The sequence below is a fragment of the Crinia signifera genome, chromosome 12, assembly GCF_055691185.1.
Source record: "Crinia signifera chromosome 12, ASM5569118v1, whole genome shotgun sequence".
NCBI classification, from domain to species: domain Eukaryota; kingdom Metazoa; phylum Chordata; class Amphibia; order Anura; family Myobatrachidae; genus Crinia; species Crinia signifera.
In genome coordinates this window covers 6,100,022-6,124,362 of record NC_139228.1, presented here as the reverse complement: position 1 = coordinate 6,124,362, position 24,341 = coordinate 6,100,022, and the positions used below count along the sequence as shown (strand labels likewise).

The 24,341-nt window shown below is 51.5% G+C and overlaps 1 protein-coding gene across 5 annotated transcripts in view; it reads right to left on the bottom strand.

Moving 5' to 3' along the window:
• Positions 1 to 12,671: 12,671 nt before the first annotated feature.
• The window catches only part of ADAM15 (ADAM metallopeptidase domain 15), a 51,492-nt gene continuing 39,822 nt past the window's right edge, over positions 12,672 to 24,341 (bottom strand). Inside the window, exons 21-24 of one of the 5 annotated variants that reach the window (XM_083166919.1) lie at positions 22,833 to 22,910; positions 21,025 to 21,096; positions 18,422 to 18,546; positions 12,672 to 14,207 (exon numbers count right to left, since the gene is read on the bottom strand). In XM_083166919.1, the coding sequence (XP_083023045.1) occupies positions 14,162 to 14,207; positions 18,422 to 18,546; positions 21,025 to 21,096; positions 22,833 to 22,910 (321 nt within the window). In that variant the 3' untranslated portion in view covers positions 12,672 to 14,161. Of the gene's footprint in view, positions 14,208 to 18,421; positions 18,547 to 21,024; positions 21,097 to 22,832; positions 22,911 to 24,341 lie in introns of those variants that run through there. The other 4 variants (XM_083166921.1, XM_083166920.1, XM_083166922.1 and 1 more) reach the window with 4 other exon arrangements.

Genomic DNA, 24,341 nt, shown 5'->3' with positions numbered 1-24,341 from the left:
CCCCGCCCACAGGGGCGCAGCTCCGGCCAATCACAGGCCGCGCCGCACACACACTGCTCTGCAACTCTGCCAGTGGCCGGGGGAGGGGTGTCCTGTGCCCCCCCCCCCCCAATACACAGGGGGAGGGGGGTGTATGTGTCCTGTGCCCCCCAATACACAGAGGGAGGGGTGCCTGTGTGTCCTGTGCCCCCAAATACACAGGGGGAGGGGGGTGTATGTGTCCTGTGCCTCCCAATACACAGGGGGAGGGGGTGTATGTGTCCTGTGCCCCCCCAATACACAGAGGGAGGGGTGCCTGTGTGTCCTGTGCCCCCCAATACACAGGGGGAGGGGGTGTATGTTTCAGGTGTGGATCAGTTGGTCACCAGCAAGTTGTTAGACAGTCATTAGGTCGACATGTGTCTAGGTCGACATGGGTTTGGTCGACAGGGGTAAGATTGACATTGTCATTGGGTCGACATGGGTAAGATCAACAGGGTCGACAGTGAAAAAAATTTTCTTTTTAATATATATTTTTTTTACCCTTACGACACAGTCAACAGAAACACTAAAATGTACCAAGTTCCCTTGCATGGCTCGCTGCGCTCAAAAAACGGTAAAAAATTACCCTAATGACTCTGTTGACCTAACCCATGTCGACCTAATGACCCATGTTGACCTATTTACTCTGTTCACCTAATCCATGTCGACCTAATGACCCTGTCGACCTTACCCATGTCAACCTAAAGTCTGGAGGACTTTACTCTATGTCGACCTTAAGTTATGTCGACCTAAACTTATGTCGACATATCTGCATGTCGACCTAGTAGTGTTGACCTAATGCTTGTGAACCTACTTGGTGGTGACCCAATGACCGTATCCCTATGTTTCCTGTGCCCCCCAATACACACTCCCCTTTGGCGCATGAGTCAGCAGACATCCCCTTGCATGTTACTGAAGGGATGGGGGGGGGGATGTTAAGCAGCTTAGCTAGCGGTACTGAATTATACCCCTTTCAGATATACGGCAAAATCCCGGGTTTTTTCACGTGCACGTGCACAATCCCGGGACTAGCGTATGTCTGAAAGGCTCTACCCAGGATTTTAGTCCTCTAAAATCCCAGGTCCTGCGCACCTGCAATGGACCCGGGATTTTTAAAAACCCGGGTTTGAACCGGGTCTAAAATCCCGGGGAGTATGTCTGAATGGGGTATTAGACGCAGAGTCTCTAATGACTGCTGGCTCAGTGGGCACTGCTCCCATGTGTATGCAGAGTCTCTAATGACTGCTGGCTCAGTGGGCACTGCTCCCATGTGTATGCAGAGTATCTAATGACTGCTGGCTCAGTGGGCACTGCTCCCATGTGTATGCACAGTCTCTAATGACTGCTGGCTCAGTGGGCACTGCTCCCCTGCGTATGAGCAGTCGCTAATGACTGCTGGCTCAGTGGGCACTGCTCCCCTGTATGAGCAGTCTCTAATGACTGATGGCTCAATGGGCACTGCTCCCCTGTGTATGCAGAGTCTCTAATGACTGATGGCTCAGTGGGCACTGGTCCCATTTGTATGCACAGTCTCTAATGACTTCTGGCTCAGTGGGCACTGCTCCCATGTATGAGCAGTCTCTAATGACTGCTGGCTCAGTGGGCACTGCTCCCATGTATGAGCAGTCTCTAATGATTGATGGCTCAGTGGGCACTGCTCCTGTATGTATGCACAGTCTCTAATGACTGCTGGCTCAGTGGGCACTGCTCCCATGTGCATGCACAGTCTCTAATGACTGCTGGCTCAGTGGGCACTGCTCCTCTGTGTATGCACAGTCTCTAATGACTGCTGGCTCAGTGGGCACTGCTCCTGTGTGTATGCAGAGTCTCTAATGACTGCTGGCTCAGTGGGCACTGCTCTTCTGTGTATGCATAGTCTCTAATGACTGCATGCTCAGTGGGCACTGCTCCCATGTATGAGCAGTCTCTAATGATTGATGGCTCAGTGGACACTGATCCCTTGTGTATGCAGAGTCTCTAATGACTGCTGGCTCAGTGGGCACTGCTCCCCTGTGTATGCACAGTCTCTAATGACTGCTGGCTCAGTGGGCACTGCTCCTCTGTGTATGAACAGTCTCTAATGACTGCTCGCTCAGTGGGCACTGCTCCCCTGGTTATGCAGAGTCTCTCATGACTGCTGGCTCAGTGGGCACTGCTCCCCTGTGTATGCAGAGTCTCTAATGACTGCTGGCTCAGTGGGCACTGCTCCCCTGTGTATGCAGAGTCACCAATGACTGCTGGCTCAGTGGGCACTGCTCCCCTGTGTATGCAGTCTCTAATGACTGCTGGCTCAGTGGGTACTGCTCCCCTGTGTATGCACAGTCTCTAATGACTGCTGGCTCAGTGGGCACTGCTCCCCTGTGTATGCACAGTCTCTAATGACTGCGAGCTCAGTGGGCACTGCTCCCCTGTGTATGCAGAGTCGCTAATGACTGCTGAATCAGTGGACACTGCTCCCATGAGTATACACGGTCTCTAATGACTGCTGGCTCAGTGGACACTGCTCTTGTGTGTATGCAGAGTCTCTAATGACTGCTCGCTCAGTGGGCACTGCTCCTCTGTGTATGCACAGTCTCTAATGACTGCTGGCTCAGTGGGCACTGCTCCCATGTGTATGCAGAGAGTCTCTAATGACTGCTGGCTCAGTGGGCACTGCTCCTGTGTCTATGCACAGTCTCTAATGACTGCTGGCTCAGTGGGCACTGCTCCTGTGTGTATTCAGAGTCTCTAATGACTGTTGGCTCAGTGGGCACTGCTCCCATGTGCATGCACAGTCTCTAATGACTGCTGGCTCAGTGGGCACTGCTCCTCTGTGTATGCACAGTCTCTAATGACTGCTGGCTCAGTGGGCACTGCTCCCCTGTGTATGCAGAGTCGCTAATGACTGCTGGCTCAGTGGGCACTGCTCCCATGTGCATGCACAGTCTCTAATGACTGCTGGCTCAGTGGGCACTGCTCTTCTGTGTATGCACAGTCTCTAATGACTGCTGGCTCAGTGGGCACTGCTCCCATGTGTATGCAGAGAGTATCTAATGACTGCTGGCTCAGTGGGCACTGCTCCTGTGTGTATGCACAGTCTCTAATGACTGCTCGATAAGTGGGCACTGCTCCCCTGCACATTATCGAATGACTGCTGGCTCAGTGGGCACTGCTCCTGTGTGTATGCACAGAGTCTCTTATGACTGCTGGATCAGTTGACACTGCTCCCATATGTATGCAGAGAGTCTCTAATGACTACTGGCTCAGTGGGCACTGCTCCCCTGTGTATGCACAGTTTCTACTTACTGCTGGCTCAGTGGGCACTGCTCCTCTGTGTATGCACAGTCTCTAATTACTGCTGGCTCAGTGGGCACTTTCCCCCTGGGCATGCACAGTCTCTAATGACTGCTGGCTCAATGGGCACTGCTCTTCTGTGTATGCACAGTCTCTAATGACTGCTGGCTCAGTGGGCACTGCTCCCATGTGTATGCAGAGAATCTCTAATGACTGCTGGCTCAGTGGGCACTGCTCCTGTGTGTATTCACAGAGTCTCTTATGACTGCTGGATCAGTGGACACTGCTCCCATATGTATGCAGAGAGTCTCTAATGACTACTGGCTCAGTGGGCACTTCTCCCCTGTGTATGCACAGTCTCTAATTACTGCTGGCTCAGTGGGCACTGCTCCTCTGTGTATGCACAGTCTCTAATTACTGCTGGCTCAGTGGGCACTTTCCCCCTGTGTATGCACAGTCTGTGATGACTGCTGGTTCAGTGGACACTGCTCCCCTGTGTATGCAGAGTCTCTAATGACTGCTGGCTCAGTGGGCACTGCTCCCCAGTGTATGCAGAGTTTTTAATGACTGCTGGCTCAGTGGGCACTGCTCCCCTGTGTATGCAGAGTCACCAATGACTGCTGGCTCAGTGGGCACTGCTCCCCTGTGTATGCAGTCTCTAATGACTGCTGGCTCAGTGGGCACTGCTCCCCTGTGTATGCAGAGTCGCTAATGACTGCTGGATCAGTGGACACTGCTCCCATGAGTATACATGGTCTCTAATGACTGCTGGCTCAGTGGGCACTGCTCCTCTGTGTATGCACAGTCTCTAATGACTGCTGGCTCAGTGGGCACTGCTCCCATGTGTATGCAGAGATTCTCTAATGACTGCTGGCTCAGTGGGCACTGCTCCTGTGTCTATGCACAGTCTCTAATGACTGCTGGCTCAGTGGGCACTGCTCCTGTGTGTATTCAGAGTCTCTAATGACTGTTGGCTCAGTGGGCACTGCTCCCATGTGCATGCACAGTCTCTAATGACTGCTGGCTCAGTGGGCACTGCTCCTCTGTGTATGCACAGTCTCTAATGACTGCTGGCTCAGTGGGCACTGCTCCCATGTGCATGCACAGTCTCTAATGACTGCTGGCTCAGTGGGCACTGCTCCCATGTGTATGCAGAGAGTCTCTAATGACTGCTGGCTCAGTGGGCACTGCTCCTGTGTGTATGCACAGTCTCTAATGACTGCTGGATAAGTGGGCACTGCTCCCCTGCACATTATCTAATGACTGCTGGCTCAGTGGGCACTGCTCCTGTGTGTATGCACAGAGTCTCTTATGACTGCTGGATCAGTTGACACTGCTCTCATATGTATGCAGAGAGTCTCTAATGACTACTGGCTCAGTGGGCACTGCTCCCCTGTGTATGCACAGTCTCTAATTACTGCTGGCTCAGTGGGCACTTTCCCCCTGTGCATGCACAGTCTCTAATGACTGCTGGCTCAGTGGGCACTGCTCTTCTGTGTATGCACAGTCTCTAATGACTGCTGGCTCAGTGGGCACTGCTCCCATGTGTATGCAGAGAATCTCTAATGACTGCTGGCTCAGTGGGCACTGCTCCTGTGTGTATGCACAGAGTCTCTTATGACTGCTGGATCAGTGGACACTGCTCCCATATGTATGCAGAGAGTCTCTAATGACTACTGGCTCAGTGGGCACTGCTCCCCTGTGTATGCACAGTCTCTAATTACTGCTGGCTCAGTGGGCACTGCTCCTCTGTGTATGCACAGTCTCTAATTACTGCTGGCTCAGTGGGCACTTTCCCCCTGTGTATGCACAGTCTGTGATGACTGCTGGCTCAGTGGGCACTGCTCCCGTGTGTTTGCAGAGTCTCTAATGACTGCTGGCTAAATGGGCACTGCTGTGTATGCAGAGTCTCTAATGATTGCTGGCTCAGTGAGGCACTGCTCCCCTGTGTATGCAGAGCCTCTAATGACTGCTGGCTCAGTGGGCACTGCTCCCCTGTGTATGCAGAGCCTCTAATGACTGCTGGCTCAGTGGGCACTGCTCCCATGTGTATGCACAGTCTCTAATGACTGCTGGCTCAGTGGGCACTGCTCCCCTGTGTATGCACAGTCTCTAATGACTGCTGGCTCAGTGGGCACTGCTCCCCTGTTTATGCAGAGTCTCTAATGACTGCTGGCTCAGTGGGCACTGCTCCCTTGTGTATGCACAGTCTCTAATGACTGCTGGCTCAGTGGGCACTGCTCCCTTGTGTATGCACAGTCTCTAATGACTGCTGGTTCAGTGGGCACTGCTCCCTTGTGTATGCACAGTCTCTAATGACTGCTGGTTCAGTGGGCACTGCTCCCTTGTGTATGCACAGTCTCTAATGACTGCTGGCTCAGTGGGCACTGCTCCCTTGTGTATGCACAGTCTCTAATGACTGCTGGCTCAGTGGGCACTGCTCCCCTGTTTATGCAGAGTCTCTAATGACTGCTGGCTCAGTGGGTACTGCTCCCCTGTTTATGCAGCGTCTCTAATAACTGCTGGCTCGGTGAGGCAGTGTTCTCTTTATTACATGTATAGAACACTTCTTCCCATGGACATCTGGCCCTGTTAATGATTATCTGGGTCTTTTCTCCCCGCTATTAGTGGGGGGGGGGATATTTCAGGCAGTGACCTCAGACTAGGCTGGTGGACTGGTTATACTGGTCTGGCACCTGGAGTTTTCCCTGGGTGATAATAATAGGAGAATCCGACTAGTGACCAGTTTGGGATAATGAATAGGTCTCATCACTCCCGTACACTATGCAGGTTTCCCCGTCCCCCGGAGTCCTCCATGTGCTGGGGATCTATCGGCCCGTTTCCTCAGCTGGGCCCAGTGTATTAGCCCACTAGGCCTCTCTCCCTGTGTCGTGATCATTAAACCAATGTAATCCCAGGGCTACCGTCATCTACCTCCACAGTCTGCCCATGTGCCCCCGATAACATGTATGCGTAACTCATAGCAACGCAGAGGATGTGCAGCTGTGTGTATGACGGGTGGCTATCTCAGTCCCCTGTGCCGCAGTGCCGTTTGGGAGCAGGGAATCCAGGAGCCATGTGAATGAGGCCCATGATGTGACACGTGGCAGATCCTCAAGTGGTTCTGGTTTTCTTTACAAATGCTATGGCGACTGTAGATTATGCCAAACGCCCATCGGAGCCATCGCACCGCGCAGCAGCTGCGTCACATTCCCAGCATGCACACATGATCGTCAGACTGGACGGAGATACCGGAGTCACCATGTAGGAGTATGGCATTGCCACAACACACCCCAAACAGGACCGCGACACACCTGCGCTTCTGCAGCCACTCCTCCATCATATGGCACCACAGAGAGGGTACAGACAGGTGCTGCGTGCGACATCGCTATTAGACTTCGGTCCTCACACCGTGGGAACCATATTATTGCTTAAATTACCAATAATCATTCAAGATATCGGCATAGCACCCGGTCTCCCTACTGTTATAGGGAACATAATGTTAGGTTAGGCAAGAATGTGTTCTAGAGATGAAGACACCAGGCCCGTACACCCTGGGTGACTTTGAGCTGAAAGCAGCCCAGTGTGCATACCTCCCAACAGTCCCGATTTTATCGGGACAGTCCCGATTGTCAGGGCCTGTCCCGATGTCCCACCCACGGGCGGCAGTGTCCCGCGGTGTGGGGGGGCTGTTGGGAGTCCCCCCTGTCTGCTGCTAAGCAGCGGGGAATAAACGCTGTGCGCATGCGCACAGCGTCTATTCCCGCAGCCAGGGGGCTGGGGGCATGGCTAGAGGCTCACAGAGCCTCTGGGTCATGCCCCCATAGCGGCAAAATGGGGGCGTGGAAGAGTCGCGAGTATAGGCCACGCCCCAAATTAGGCCACGCCCCGGCGCGCAGGAGCATCGTCCCGACTTCAGATCTTGAAAAGTTGGGAGGTATGCGTGTGTACGCCCCGCATCATCTCCAGGAAAGCCGCTATACAAAGCCATCCTCCCCCCTCCATAGTCGCCCAGTGTGTATGGACCTTTAGTGTAATGTAGGCGGTCTCTCGGTTGATTGACAGACTGACTTGCACTGAGCCTTAAAGATAGCATCAATGGCTTTCAGATGTTCGAAGTTGTTCATTCGAAACTTGTCCAAATATCAGAATAAAACTACAAAATTGATCTGTAAAAAATGGATCTGTGATCCTAGATACACATGGATGCCGGGGAGGGGGGAGGGGGGAAGGGGGGGGGGGGAGGTATATAATCAACAGAGCTGGCACCACAACATGTAGTGTAAGGGACAGAGCAAACATCGCAATGGACCAGAGAGCAGCTGTCAGGAGGAAGAGACAAGAGCATTACCATGAAGTGGGAGATTGTGTGCTTAGAAAGGGCAGCACTGGTTCTACTATGTTTGTGTATTTATTTATTATATGTTTAAACTTTTCCTGACCATTTATCTTATTTAAGTGTTTGAAACAGCCATTACTAGAGACCAGCTCTAGTGTTACATATTAATATCCAGGGGGAAATTTACTATGGCAAATACGCCTCAAAAATTCGTATTTTCATAGTAAAGAACGAATTTTTTAGGCGTATCCGTATGTTTGGCATTTACTATGCCAAAAATACGCATATCCGTATTTGTATTTATGGCACATTCGTATTTGTATTTACAAATACGAATGTATACGCCATCGGAAAATACGAATAGGAATCGCAATTCAAAGGAATGGTGATTCCTAAGTTACGAAGCGGCAGTATCGAAAATACGGCCACTAATTAGCGTAAATCGGCCGTAATGGCGCGCCAAATATGCCAGGAAAAGACACTTCATATTCCTTGCTTATTTGGCTTTAGCCTGCACGGATCAGGCAGATCCATGCAGGCTTTAGCGTAAAAAATATAGAAAAATAAATAAGTACATTTGAAAAAAAATGCGTCCCCCCACACACACACACACGGCCGTAACCATCACCAGGCTCAAAGAACCAGGGCTGATTTTAAAAAAATCAGGAAACCATCGACATAGGGCTTCACTGAATTTTTAAAACCAGCCCCAGGCTCCAGGGCCGGTTCACAAAATACGTGGAACCAAATGACTAGGGGTTCCCCCGTATTTTAAGAACCAGCTCCAGGCCCAACCAGCCAGCAGGGTAATGCCACAGCTGGGGGGAGACTTTTTATACAAGTCCCTCCGGCCAAAGCATTCACCCTACTGACCAATCAGCCTGGCCAGGGGTCCTGGGAGAGTGGGGACTGATTAAGGGGCCCATTTATCAAACCATATTTGTGGCTAAATCCCCGAAAACACCTGTTTTCGGGGTTTAGCCGCAAAAATTAAGTATCCCCTAAATGTATGATAGGGGGACCGCAGCAGGAATCTCTGATTCCTGCTGCGATTCTCCCTGCAGCGCCGCCGGCCGCATCCCCCATAGGTTTATATGGGGGATGCGAAGCTGCTCGATGTATCAACATCGGGCAGCCCGGCATCGCACCCCTGGGTTATCGCCATTCTGATATGACGATAGCCCATTGTAGCCTATGGCTACACATCGCACGGTAAGAGGGGTCGGCGGGGGTCAGCGCATAACCGCGCATGCGCTGACTCCCCGGCTTCCGGGTTAGGGCTTCGCAGGGACGGGCTCCTACCGGAGCCCTGTCCCTGCGCCCTTAAAATTGATACATTCGCCCGATATGATCGCATTTTACAATGCGATCCTGGGCGGTAATATTCCGCCCAGATCGCATTGTAAATGCGATCATAATAAATGTGCCCCAAATAGGTGTAAAAAAATAGAATGATAAACCATTGTCTAATACTGTGGAACTATGAGTCCCAGCAAGCCTCCCCGCATACTGGGACTTGGAGAACCACAAGTCCCAGTATGTGGGGCATTAAAGGGTCCGCTGGCACTTGTAGTTCCACAGTAGTAGAAATAGTAAAAAAAAAAACACACTGACACACATTAAAAATAAAACGTTATTACATCTAAAGCCCACACATACTGATACTTACCTATCTTGAGCCCGTAGGTAGGTCCCTGGGTCCGGTATTCTGGGGCTCCGGATCCGGTGTCTGACAAAATCCATAGGGGATCTGTGGAAGCAAATGATACTTACAAGTCTCCTCCGGCGAAGATCACGTCCTCTTCAATCCATGCAGGCTCCCCGGGGGTCTTGGCAAAAAATAAAACGAGTACGCGAACCAAGCCGGACTGAGCAGGAGCCGCACAATGTCTTTGTTTACACCGGAGCCCCAGGACACCGACCCGGACCCAGGATCAGCAGACCCCCGGACCCAGGGACTTACCTACGGGCTCAAGATAGTCAAGTATCAGTATGTATGGGCTATGTATGTAATAAGGTTTTATTTTTAATGTGTCAGTGCGTTTTTTTTTTTTACTATTTCTATTACTGTAGAACTACAAGTGCCAGCGGGCCCTTTAATGCCCCGCATGCTGGGATTTGTGGTTCTCCAAGTCCCTGCATGTGCTGCCCCACGCCATTTTTTAAATTTATTTATTTTTTCTATTTATTTTATTTACACACTGCAGTCTGCACGGATCTGACTGATCCGAGCAGACGCCTGTACGAATTCGTATTCGCGGCTGTATATACGGCCGCTAATACGAATTCATAGGACTAAATACGACATCGGGGAATACAGAGCAGTCGTATTTTACTGCTTTGTAAATTCCTTTCTGGAACATGAATTTGCATATGGCTAAAAGAGCCATATGCAGTCGTATTTATTCGTATTAAGAATACAAAAAATGGTATTCGTATTCTTAGTAAATTTCCCCCCAGTGTATAAAAAGACCAATTTTCAGGGCTGTTCCCGCTCCCCCAGACTCCCGTACTTACTCCAGTGCAATGCAGAGCGGGAGATTTTGGATTACAAATGGAAACCCCCCCCTATAAAATTCCTGCGTTTACCTCTACTGCCAGCGACATCCCAGATGGGCAATGTGACCAGGCAGACACCTGGGAATGGCCACCTTACCATCCATGGGCAGGTAACTCGCCTTCTCCCTTCCACTTATGGCTCTCGCACGTTACCTTCTGTGTGTCTTCCAGTTGGAGTTAGCTCCGCAGGTAGTGCTGCAGGCGATGCTGTGTGCATGACCCAAACTCTGCGCTGACTCATCCCGGTAATGTACAGACACGTAACCACTTCTACCCTGCCGGCGTCTTTCTCCCCCGCATCTGTCCTGCCCATGTCTGTACTCCCCACATCTGTCCTGCCCATGTCTGTACTCCCCACATCTGTCCTGCCCATCTCTGTCCCCACATCTGTCTTGCCCATGTCTGTCCCCAGCATCTGTCCTGCCCATGTCTGTACTCCCCACATCTGTCCTGCCCATGTCTGTCCTGCCCATGTCTGTACTCCCCCGCATCTGTCCTGCCCATGTCTGTACTCCCCCGCATCTGTCCTGCCCATGTCTGTACTCCCCACATCTGTCCTGCCCATGTCTGTACTCCCCACATCTGTCCTGCCCATGTCTGTACTCCCCACATCTGTCCTGCCCATGTCTGTCCCCAGCATCTGTCCTTCCGGTGTCTGTCTCCCACGCATCTGTTCTACCTGTGTGTCTCCCCCATTTGTCCTGCCCATGTCTGTCCCCAGCATCTGTCCTTCCGGTGTCGGTCTCCCACGCATCTGTTCTACCTGTGTCTCCCCCATTTGTCCTGCCCATGTCTGTCCCACACACATCTGTCCTGCCCGCAACTTTCCCCCACATCTGTCATGCCGGGTCGGTCTTCTGCATCTGTCCTGCCTGTGTCTCTCTTCCCCAAATCTGTCCTGCCCGCATCGGTCCCCTGCATCCGTCCTGCCTGTGTGCCTCTCTCCCACCATCTGTCTTCCCTGCATCTGTCCTGCCCATGTCTGTACTCCCCACATCTGTCCTGCCCATGTCTGTCCCCAGCATCTGTCCTTCCGGCGTCTGTCTCCCACGCATCTGTTCTACCTGTGTCTCCCCCATTTGTCCTGCCCGCATCTCTCCCCCACATCTGTCATGCCGGGTCGGTCTTCTGCATCTGTCCTTCCAGCATCTGTCCTGCCTGTGTCTCTCTTCCCCAAATCTGTCCTGCCCGCATCGGTCCCCTGCATCCGTCCTGCCTGTGTGCCTCTCTCCCACCATCTGTCTCCCCTGCATCTGTCCTGCCCATGTCTGTCTACCCTGCCTGTGGCCCATAGAGATGCCTGGGGAAGGGGTGTAACTACAGCAGGGACAGGACAGAAGACACCTGGGGAACTATAGTGAGGAGGGTGGTGATTTATTGTAGCTGTAAATGCATGTGGGTTTGTAACGCTTATTGTGTACTTCTGTTCACCGGAGTTACAGAATTCTCTATGGAGCTGTGCAGGTATGTTTGTTATCAGAGGGAAGCTAGGGGGAGATGTACCAAGCAGATGGGGATATATATATATATATATATATATATATATATATCACTACTGTTACTGGCTACCTAGCTGGCTGTGCAATCACCATGTGGTGCTGCTGAATGGCTACCTGGGTGCTGCACAGCTCAGTAATTATATGTTCCCCATGTCCGTGTCCCTCACATTAATTTATTGGTAGGTACACATACCCCCTTATTTGATTGGGTTGATATTATTTTGGGAAGAGGGAAGAAGGAAAAAAACCATACTTTGAATATTACACCATTTGAGATGTTCTATATTGTTATCTCATTAAGGTTATCCCTCTCTAGCTGGGAGTTTCAAAGTCCAAGTGATCACCCACTTGAGCGATTCGTCCTATTTTCCTTACCTGGTATGTTCAAACCCCTCTGTGACAAATCTTTGTACTATATCATATCATATATCATTATTCTCCAGAAAAGAATGGATCTCATAATTGTTATACATCTAGGAACCTACAGGTGATACCATTTATTCAATTAAAGTAACGTACCAAATTGAGCGGTTCAACAACCGCAATGTAACAGCATAAATCTCTGTGTCTCACACACAGGTTCAGTTGGAGCGGTTACACTCACATTCGGCAAACAGACAACGACCGCCACCCCAGGCCACGCCCCAACGCGTTTCGTATCCACGTACTTCGTCAGAGGGCCCTCGCGTGGCGGTCGTTGTCTGTTTGCCGAATGTGAGTGTAACCGCTCCAACTGAACCTGTGTGTGAGACACAGAGATTTATGCTGTTACCTTGCGGTTGTTGAACCGCTCAATTTGGTACGTTACCCTGCATCTGTCTGCAACTGAAAGCTTTTTTAAATAAAATTATTTTTACCTGTTTGATATTGCCCTTTGGAGCGCTCTTATTTATTCTTCTAGAAAATAAATATATATATATACATATATATATACACATACATACACACTGACCGGTAAAGGAATGGTGGCACTCGCAGGCTGAATAAAACAGTGTTCTTTATATAAACATTTTAAAAGTGCATACAAGCTCCGACGTTTCGGGGATAAAACCCAGTATTCAAGGTGCAGAATAGTGACTACAGTGAATACAGATATATATATCTATATATATATATATATATATATATATATCTGTACTGTTACTGGCTACCTATCTGGCTGTGCAATCACCACGTGGCGCCACTGAATGGCTGCCTGGGTGCTGCACAGCTCAGTAATTATATGTTCCCCATGTCCATGTCCCTTATTACAATGCATCTAGTGCATACTTGCCTACCGTCCCGCAATGGCCGGGAGGGTCCCGCAAATCAGGCCCCCCCCCCCCCCCCCCCGGGAAGGTGAGCAAGTCTCCTGCATTGTAGCAACAGCCCCTGCTCCCCCCTTCCCAGCGGTAAAAATTTTGCGAGTCCGTGGGGAGGGGGCAGGGCTAAAATGACGCAAATCGCGTAATTTCGCATCATTTTAACCCCTCTCCCATCCACGGACCCGATATTTCATGCGGCAGCCGGTCATGGGGGCGGGGCTTGGTAATGTCAGTCTCGCCCCGCCCCCAAAAGAAAAGCCTCGTCCAGCCCTACTTTCACTCCTCTCCGGGCTTCTCCTGGAGAGGAGTTTAAAAAAGTCGGCCTGTATGATCTAATGATGTATACACGCATGTGATGTATATCTGTACATGTGATGTATATATGTGATGTATATCTGTACTGCCATTGTTATTTGTTCCTTGTACTGATAACCCTTTGTATTACAGTATGTGCATTGTTATTTTAAAACGCCTTGAGACCTGTTGGAGAAAGTGCACTATATAAATAAAACTTACTATCAGGAAACGCCCAGGCACTGGAAGGGAGTGAGAGTTGGGCAGGTCTGGACAAAGGCCACCTGACCACAGGTCAGTCCATAGAGAGGAGCAGGTAAACCCCAAACATGTTCATTCACGTCAATGATATGGCAGCGTGCAGAGAGAAACGTCAGAGAATGCAGGTCAGCCATATTTCTTTATCTGCCATCAAGCATCATGAAGAATGAATTTCCAAGCACAAAGTTCTCTGTGACAGTCTGACACATGCTGACACCTGCTGGACACTCATAGGAACTGCTGAGAACGCCACTCTCATCCCCAGGCTGCTGGGGGGCAGGAGTCTTTGCCCCTCCATTCTGCACACGGTGCTATTGTTATATCCCCCAGAGAGACCCCCCTCTCTTACTGCACTTTAGTAAGTAACCCCTCCCTCACACGACCATAAAACACACATATGCATGAACCAGCTATATACAGTATAAAAAAGACCAAAACAAGAGGGGCCCCACAAGTCCAGCTGGGGGTGCAGGGAACAGTCCCCACATACTATCCAATCCCCACGGAGTCGGAGGTCACTATACACATCTCTTCTCTTCCTGCATCACAGGGCCAGTGTCTGGGTACCAGCCCTCAATTGAAGTTGCCTCTGTACAGTCTCCATGCTTCTTCTACAGCCGGGGGGTCCTTCCTTTGTAGGGCGGAGGGGGGGCATGCCTGGAGGCCATGACAGAAGACCGTTACAAAACAATATAAGCAAGATTACTATTTCATGCTAAAGTTATTCTCTTCAATGTCATGTATAAATGTATCCGTCACTCACACATATAAAGAGAGTGCGGCCTATCAAGTCACTAGTAGCAGTGACATCAGTGAGAGCGCAGCCCATCCAGTCACTAGAAGCCAGTGACATCACTGAGCGTGCAGCCTATCCAGTCACTAGGAGCTAGTGACATCACTGAGAGTGCAGCCTATCCAGTCACTAGGAGCCAGTGACATCACTGAGAGTGCAGCCCATCCAGTCACTAGGAGCCAGTGACATTACTAAGAGCGCAGCCCATCCAGTCACTAGGAGCCAGTGACATCACTGAGTGCGCAGCCCATCCAGTCACTAGCAGTCAGTGACATCACAGAGTGCGACCTATCCAGTCACTAGGAGCCAGTGACATTACTGAGGGTGCAGCCTATCCAGTCACTAGGAGCAGTGACATCACTGAGATTGCAGCCCATCCAGTCACTAGGAGCCAGTGACATCACTGAGGGTGCAGCCTATCCAGTCACTAGCAGCCAGTAACATAAGTGAAAGTGCAGCCTACCCAATTATTAGGACCCAGTGACATCACTGAGAGTGCAGCTCATCCAGTCACTAGGAGCCAGTGACATCACTGAGAGTGCAGCTCATCGAGTCACTAGAAACCAGTGATATCACTGAGAGTGCAGGTCATCGAGTCACTAGGAGTCAGTGACATCACAGAGTGCGACCTATCCAGTCACTAGGAGCCAGTGACATCACTGAGGGTGCAGCCTATCCAGACACTAGGAGCAGTGACATCACTGAGATTTCAGCCTATCCAGTCACTAAGAGCCAGTGACATCACTGAGGGTGCAGCCTATCCAGTAACTAGCAGCCAGTGACATCACTGAGACGGCAGCCTACCCGGTTATTATGAGCCAGTGACATCACTGAGAGTGCAGCCCAACCAGTCACTAGGAGCCAGTGACATCACTGAGGGTGCAGCTTATCCAGTCAATAGCAGCCAGTGACATCACTGAGAGTGCAGCCTACCCAATTATTAGGAGCCAGTGACATCACTGAGAGTGCAGCCCATCCAGTCACTAGGAGCCAGTGACATCACTGAGGGTGCAGCCCATCCAGTCACTAGCAGCCAGTGACATCACTGAGAGGGCAGCCTACCCAATTATTAGGAGCCAGTGACATCACTGAGAGTGCAGCCCATCCAGTCACTAGGAGCCAGTGACATCACTGAGAGTGCAGCCCATCCAGTCACTAGGAGCCAGTGTCATCACTGAGGGTGCAGCCTATCCAGTCACTAGCAGCCAGTAACATCAGTGAGAGGGCAGCCTACCCAATTATTAGGAGCCAGTGACATCAGCGAGAGTGCAGCCCCTCCAGTCACTAGCAGCCAGTGACATTACTGAGAGAGCAGCCTATCCAGTCACTAGGAGCCAGTGACATAACTGAGTACAGCCTATCCGGTCACTAGGAGCCAGTGACCACACTGAGTGTGCAGCCTATCCGGTCACTAGGAGCAAGTGACAACACTAAGGGCCAGATGTATCCAGCTTCAAAAGTGATAAAATGGAGAGTGATAAACAGCCAGCAAATCAGCTCCTACCTGCCATGTCACAGGCTGGGTTTGAAAAATAACAGGTAGGAGCTGATTGGCTGGCTGTTTATCACTATCCATTTTATCACTTTTGAAGCTTGATACATCTGGAGTGCAGCCTATCCGGTCATTAGGAGCCAGTGACATCACTGAGTAAGCAGCCTATGTAGTCACTAGTAGCCAATGACAACACTGAGGGGGAAATTTACTAAGAATACCAATACAATTTATTGTATTGGTATTCTTAATAGGAATGCATACGGCTGTTATATTCCGGAGGGGAATTTACAAAGCACTCAAATACGACGGCTTTGTAATCCCCAATGGCATATTAATTCGTATTTAGCGGCCGCTAATACGAATTCGCGTAGACAGCCAGTCAGATCCGTGCAGGCTGCAGTGTGTAAAAAATAAAAAGAATTTTAATAACCGGCGTGGGGTCCCCCTCCATGGCCGTAACCAGCCCCAGGCTCAAACAGCCGGACCTGGTTGTAAAAATATCAGGGAACAATTGACATAGGGGTCCCCTTATTTTTTTTAAACCAGCACCAGGCCCAAGGGCCGGTCCTGGTTCCCAAAATACGGGGGACAAAATGACTAGGGGTCCCCCGTATGTTAAGAACTAGCACCAGGCCCAACCAGCTAGCAGGGTAATGCCATAGCCGGGGGGAGACTTTTTATACAAGTCCCCCGGCCAAAGCATTCCCCCCGGCTGTGGCATTACCCTGCTGGCTGGTTGGGCCCGGTGCTGGTTCTTAAAAGATGGGGGACCCCTAGTCATTTTGTCCACCGTATTTTGGGAACCAGGACCGCCCCTTTGGCCTGGTTGTAAAAAATAAGGTGACCCCTATGCAATTGTTCGGGCTGGGGGGGGTACCCCAAGCTGTTTTTTAAAATGTATTTATTCTTTTTTTACACCCTGAAGCCTGCACGGATCTGACTGATCTGAAACTTTCAAATATATTAAGGGCTTTAACAAGATACAGGAGGGAGACATTCTTTACAGGAAGAGGAGCAGCAGAACACGAGGACATGCACTGACACTAGATTGAGGAAGATTCAGGGGAAAACTGAGGAAGAATTACTTCACAGAAAGAGTAGTAGATAAGTGGAATAGCCTCCCATCAGAGGTGGTAGACGCAAATACAGTAGTACAATGTAAACATGCTGGGGATAGGCATATTACAAAGAAATAAGGATCAAATATGGTTTGAGGTAACACGCTTAAAAAAGGGGCAGACTAGATGGGCCAAGTGGTTCTCATCTGCGGTCACGTTCTATGTTTCTAGGTTAAATAGCTGCAGATACAGAGTGTGTCCAGTAATGCTGCTTTCAGACCGCATAACTGGCTTTGACCCTGTATTTGAAAACGTTTCCAAAAACGGGGCTGCCACATAAAACCCCTTTCACACCGCAGCTCTTAAACGGTATATTACCGTTTAAGTGCCGATTTTTTGACACTGGCAGACCCGTTTTTGGAAACTTTCCAAATACAGGGTCAAAGCCAGTGCAGCCTTCAGCCCTCCCCTCCGTGCAGCTCCCCCCTCCCCCCCCGCGCGCGTGTCGACGACCCCCCCCGCGCGCGTCGACACCCCCCCAGCGCGTGTCGACCTACCCCCGTGCAGCCGGTACCTCCGTTGTGGATCCCGGCACTGCAGTTCTGTATGGTCGGAAGCACTTATGAAAAAAAGTGTCTTTCAGAAAATTGCTGCCCCATAGGAAAACCTGTTTAAAAAAACTGTCTTTCGTATGGGGGCAGCCATTTTCCAAAAGTCACTTTTCTTATAAGAAAAGTGACTTTTGGAAAATGGCTGCCCCCATACGAAAGACAGTTTTTTTAAACAGGTTTTCCTATGGTGCAGCCATTTTCTGAAAGACACTTTTTTTTTTTCATAGGTGCTTCCGACCATACAGAACTGCAGTGCCGGGATCCACAACGGAGGTACCGGCTGCACGGGGGTAGGTCGACACGGGGGGGGGGGGGGGGGGGGGGGGCGCGGCTCCAGTGATTTGAATATTTAATGAGCGTCATTAAATATTCACTGTGCTGAATTTAGGACCCAGCTCATTGGCTGGGTCCTAAATGCCGTTTCAGAACCCAATTTTGAGCCTAAAATACCGGTTCTGAAACGGGTAGGACCCTGCATTTTAACCGGTTAGAAAAAACTGTATTTTCTAACCGGTTAAGTGGTCCCGCACCTTTCAGACCGCACAGATTACCGTTTTAAAACGGTAAAAAAACGGCAATATACCGTTTACAAAGTGCGGTCTGAAAGGGGCATAAGAAGCCATCTTCATCTTTCCGTCTGCCCTGCCCACCATCTCGAGGCTGAATCGCTGCAGAGCCTAGTAGCTGGTTCTTGTGAGCATACGCACGTCATGAGCAAAGGACATGGCAGGTGGCCCAGCACTGGCAATCCCAGACATGGAATGCCAGCATCTTACTACAGTGGGCAGCGCCCTCCACAGGAGGGGTAGTATCTGCCCCTGGGTAAAACCCATTATAGTACATTATGTCAGGATTAAGGTTCCTCCTACAATAAAGCTTGTGTGTTACATACATGTTTCATACGTTTATCTTACCGTGTTGGCAATGCAATAATGTGGTCAGGATATGCTGGCACACCAAGCAGGGGGTCCTGGCAGGGCAATACAGGACTGGGGGGTGTAGGTTTCCTAGGGAGAGGTGGTTTCATGGAGGTAGAGACCTGCGAAGGCAGAGAATCACATGGCAGGAGTTAGCTTCCCTCTCATGGGGCACTGCGTATCTACTCCTTGGCCAGGATGGCACTCATCAGTGGTGTCAGGTGAAGTGGTGTCACCCGCAGCAAGGGGTAGATTACCATTGCAACTATAACTCACTGTATGCAGATTAGATGAGGTCAGTGCACAGTGAGCTCATGTTCTCCAGCTCCCACTGTGCCTACAAGCAGAGACTTTATGTTGATTATGTGGGCATCATGTGTAATGGGCACTACAATGGTGTGGGCATCATATGTAAGGGGCACTACAACGGCGTGGGTATCATATGTAAAGGGCACTTCAACTGTGTGGGCATCATGTGTAAGGGGCACTACAATGGTGTGGGCATCATGTGTAAGGGGCACTACAACTGTGTGGGCATCATGTGTAAGGGGCACTACAACGGTGTGGGCATCATATGTAAGGGCACTACAAAGGTGTGGGCATCATATGTAATGGGCACTACAACGGCGGGGGTATCATGTGTAAAGGGCACTTCAACTGTGTGGGCATCATGTGTAAGGGGCACTACAATGGTGTGGGCATCATGTGTAAGGGGCACTACAACGGTGTGGGCATCATATGTAAGGGGCACTACAACGGTGTGGGCATCATATGTAAGGGGCACTACAAAGGCGTGGGCATCATGTGTATGGGGCACTACTACTGTGTGGAAATCATGTGTAAGGGGCACTACAACTGTGTGTGCATCATTTGTGAGGGGCAATACTACTGTGGGGAGCATAATGTGTGAGGGGCACTACAACTGTGGTATAATTTGTAAGGGCACTACAACTGTGTGGGCATAATGTGTAAAGGGCATTACAACTGTGTGGGCACCATGTGTAAGGGGCACTACAACTGTGTGGGCATAATGTGTAAGGGGCACTACTACTGTGCAGGCATAATGTGCAAGGGGCACTACTACTGTGCAATTGGCACTACTATTACTACTATGTGGATATGGGTAGGGCCCCAGTCCTTTACTTTACCTGGGTGTCTGGACTGCTACATAAATCATTGGAGGGAGCAGTGTTGTTATAAGTCTGCCAGGCTGACGCTGGGCTCACTCTTGTGTACACATAAGAAATAAAGGTCACTTTTACTCCCATGGTGTCTTATCCCCTCCCCCTCACCCCACATCAACATCACCTCTGGTCTCTCCTCAGTGGTAGCCTGCAGTCTCCATTACTGGGGAAAAGGCGCCACCTAGTGTCCAACATCAATCTCTGCACACAATAATCCTTATGCCTTCACTACTGTTCTACCATCATGGTATGAGCTGTCATTTGAGGCACCGATCCCCCAGCTTGCACCTGGTACGGGCTGTCATATGATCCACTAGCCCCAGCAGGTACCTGGTATGGGCAGTCGTATGAGGCACTAGCCCCCGCATGCACCTGGTATGGGCAGTCATATGAGGCACCTGGTATGGGCAGACATATGAGGCACTAGCCCCCGCAGGCACCTGGTATGGGCAGTCATATGAGGCACCTGGTATGGGCAGACATATGAGGCACTAGCCCCCGCAGGCACCTGGTATGGGCAGACATATGAGGCAATAGCCCCCGCAGGCACCTGGTATGGGCAGACATATGAGGCACTAGCCCCCGCATGCACCTGGTATGGGCAGTCATATGAGGCACCTGGTATGGGCAGACATATAAGGCACTAGCCCCCGCAGGCACATGAGGCACTAGCCCCCGCAGGCACCTGGTATGGGCAGACATATGAGGCAATAGCCCCCGCAGGCACCTGGTATGGGCAGACATATGAGGCACTAGCCCCCGCAGGCACCTGGTATGGGCAGACATATGAGGCACTAGCCCCCGCAGGCACATGAGGCACTAGCCCCCGCAGGCACCTGGTATGGGCAGACATATGAGGCACTATCCCCCGCAGGCACCTGGTATGGGCAGCGTACCCCCCATCTCTCCCATGGATGCTCTCCTGGTCACATACACAGATTTTCCATGAGCGGCAGTAACACAGGAGAGCCAGGGGGTATCCGGACTCTAGGCCGACAGGCGGCATGGTCATCCCCTACCATCCACTGCGGTGTGGAGGGAGAATATAACAGTGTGCCAAGGGCAGCGAACCATGCTGGGGGACACGGTGTCACGAAAACCTTTGGACCCTGTTGATCTAGTCATTATAGATCTAAAATACCATGACTGAGAGCCAGGCCGCTGAGTACGGGCCCTCGGGAGCCAATCATGACAGCTATGCACACATATGCAGCGTAATAGACATGTTTGTCCTCTTTACCAATCACAGCTGATATACGTGCCATGGGGTAAGCCCCTCCTGTGTCGCACACACTAAACCAGGGCACCTGGCACAATCCTGTGACCCCCAAATGTACATATCCTCCAATCCAGATGTTACACCCCCTGGACCCCCGTATCAGCGAGCTCCCCCATACAATGAGCGCTGCCGGTTACCTGGCCCTGGCGCGGGAGGGGGTCTGCAGGTAGAGGCCGTGTTGGGGCAGGTGGCCTGTCCTGGTCAGCAGCCTGGATGAAGAGAGCTGTGAGAATGAATGGCAGCCATGCCGGAGGGTGTGTGCCAGGCAGCAGAGGGCACAGACCCAGAACAGATGCAGAGATGGGGTGAGGGAACTAATGTAAGATGGTGATTAGACGCACAAAGCAGAGCGACATGCAAATCACACAGGGGCCACACCTCTGCAACCATGGAAACTACCACACATGGGCCACACCTCAGCACCTACTGTAATTACACCACACAGGGGCCACACCTCTGCACCTACTGTAATTACACCACACAGGGGCCACAGCTCAGAACCTACTGTAATTACACCACACATGGGCCGCACCTCAGCACCTACTGTAAATAAACTAAACAGGGGCTACACCTCTGTGCCTATTGTAACGGTACCACACAACAGGGACCACACCTCTGCACCTACTGTAACTAACCACACAGGGGCCACACCTCTGCACCTACTATAATTACACCATACTGGGGCCACACCTCTGCAACCACTAACTACCACACAGTGGCCACACCTCTGCACCTACTGTAATTACACACACCTCTGCAACCTGGGTAACAACTACACATATGCCACATCTCAACACCTACTGTAATTACACCACACATGGGCCGCACCTCAGCACCTACTGTAAATAAACTAAACAGGGGCTACACCTCTGTGCCTATTGTAACGGCACCACACAACAGGGACCACACCTCTGCACCTACTGTAACTAACCACACAGGGGCCACACCTCTGCACCTACTATAATTACACCATACTGGGGCCACACCTCTGCAACCACTAACTACCACACAGTGGCCACACCTCTGCACCTACTGTAATTACACACACCTCTGCAACCTGGGTAACAACTACACATATGCCACATCTCAACACCTACTGTAATTACACCACACATGGGCCGCACCTCAGCACCTACTGTAAATAAACTAAACAGGGGCTACACCTCTGTGCCTATTGTAACGGCACCACACAACAGGGACCACACCTCTGCACCTACTGTAACTAACCACACAGGGGCCACACCTCTGCACCTACTATAATTACACCATACTGGGGCCACACCTCTGCAACCACTAACTACCACACAGTGGCCACACCTCTGCACCTACTGTAATTACACACACCTCTGCAACCTGGGTAACAACTACACATATGCCACATCTCAACACCTACTGTAATTACACCACACAGGGGCCACACCTCTGCAACCAGGGTAACTACCACACATGGGCCAAACCTCAGCACCCACTATAACTACACTACACAGGGGCCACACCTCTGCACCTACACCACAAAGGAGCCTCACCTCTGCACCTACTGTAATTACAACACACAGGGGCCACACCAGTGCGCCTACTATAACTACACCACACAGGGCTCACACCTCTGCACCTACTGTAATTGCACCACACATCTGCACCTACTGTAATTGCCCCACACCTCTGCACCTACTGTAATTGCACCACACAAGGGCCACACCTCAGAACCTACTGTAGTTACACCATACAGAGGTCACACCTCTGCACCTACTGTAATTGCAGCACATAGGGGCCACACCACTGCACCTATTGTAATTGCAAGACCCAAGGGCCACACCTCTGCACCTACTGACATGCACCACACCTCTGCACCTACTGTAACGACACCACACAAGGGCCACATCTCTGCACCTACAGGGGATGTAATACACCACACAGGGGCCACACATACACTACAACCGGTTACCTGGCAGCGCCTCAGCACTGGGTCAGGTGGAAGAGGCTTGGACGGTGGATCTGGACGGTCATTGCCCTGATAATCGGGCTGGGCAGGAAAAGCAAATAAACATGGCAAAAGGCACACAGGTTAGGTGTCAGGGAGAAAGTAGCAGAGGTCACAGATTGGGCATCCGGAAGTGAGCATGAGGGGTCACAGATCCAGGGGTCAGGGAGAGCAGAGAGGTCACAGATCGGGGGTCAGGGAGAGCAGAGATGTCAGATTGGGGGTCAGGGAGAGCAGCGGGAGAACGGTGGGGTCACAGATCAGGGGTCAGGGAGAGCAGCGGGAGAACGTTGGGGTCACAGATCGGGGGTCAGCCAGAGCAGCGGGAGAATGGTGGGGTCACAAATCGGGGGTCAGGGAGAGCAGCGGGAGAACGGTGGGGTCACAGATCGGGGGTCAGGGAGAGCAGCGGGAGAACGGAGGGGTCACAGATCGGGGGTCAGGGAGAGCATCGGGAGAACAGAGGGGTCACAGATCGGGGGTCAGGGAGAGCAGTGGGAGAACGTTGGGATCACAGATCGGGGGTCAGGGAGAGCAGTGGGAGAACGTTGGGGTCACAGATCGGGGGTCAGCCAGAGCAGCGGGAGAACGTTGGGGTCACAGATCAGGGGTCAGGGAGAGCAGTGGGAGAACGTTGGGGTCACAGATCGGGGGTCAGCCAGAGCAGCGGGAGAACGTTGGGGTCACAGATTGGGGGTCAGGGAGAGCAGCAGGAGAACGGAGGGGTCACAGATCGGGGGTCAGGGAGAGCAGTGGGAGAACGTTGGGGTCACAGATCGGGGGTCAGGGAGAGCATCAGGAGAACGGTGGGGTCACAGATCGGGGGTCAGGGAGAGCATCGGGAGAACGGAGGGGTCACAGATCGGGGGTCAGGAAGAGCGGAGGGGTCACAGATCAGGGGTCAGGGAGAGCAGCGGGAGAGCGGAGGGGTCACAGATCAGGGGTCAGGGAGAGCAGTGGGAGAACGGTGGGGTCACAGATCGGGGGTCAGGGAGAGCATCGGGAGAACGGTGGGGTCATACATCGGGGGTCAGGGAGCGCATCGGGAGAACGGTGGGGTCACAGATCGGGGGTCAGGGAGAGCATCGGGAGAACGGTGGGGTCACAGATCGGGAGTCAGGGAGAGCATCGGGAGAACGGTGGGGTCACAGATCGGGGGTCAGGGAGAGCAGCGGGAGAACGGAGGGGTCACATATCGGGGGTCAGGGAGAGCAGTGGGAGAACGTTGGGGTCACAGATTGGGGGTCAGCCAGAGCAGCGGGAGAACGGTGGGGTCACAGATCGGGGGTCAACCAGAGCAGTGGGAGAATGGTGGGGTCACAGATCGGGGGTCAGGGAGAGCAGCGGGAGAACGGAGGGGTCACAGATTGGGGGTCAGGGAGAGCAGCGGGAGAATAGAGGGGTCACAGACAGAACAAGGATATGGAGAAAAGAGAAAAAAAATGAGATTTGTTAATATAAGAGGTTAGTCTG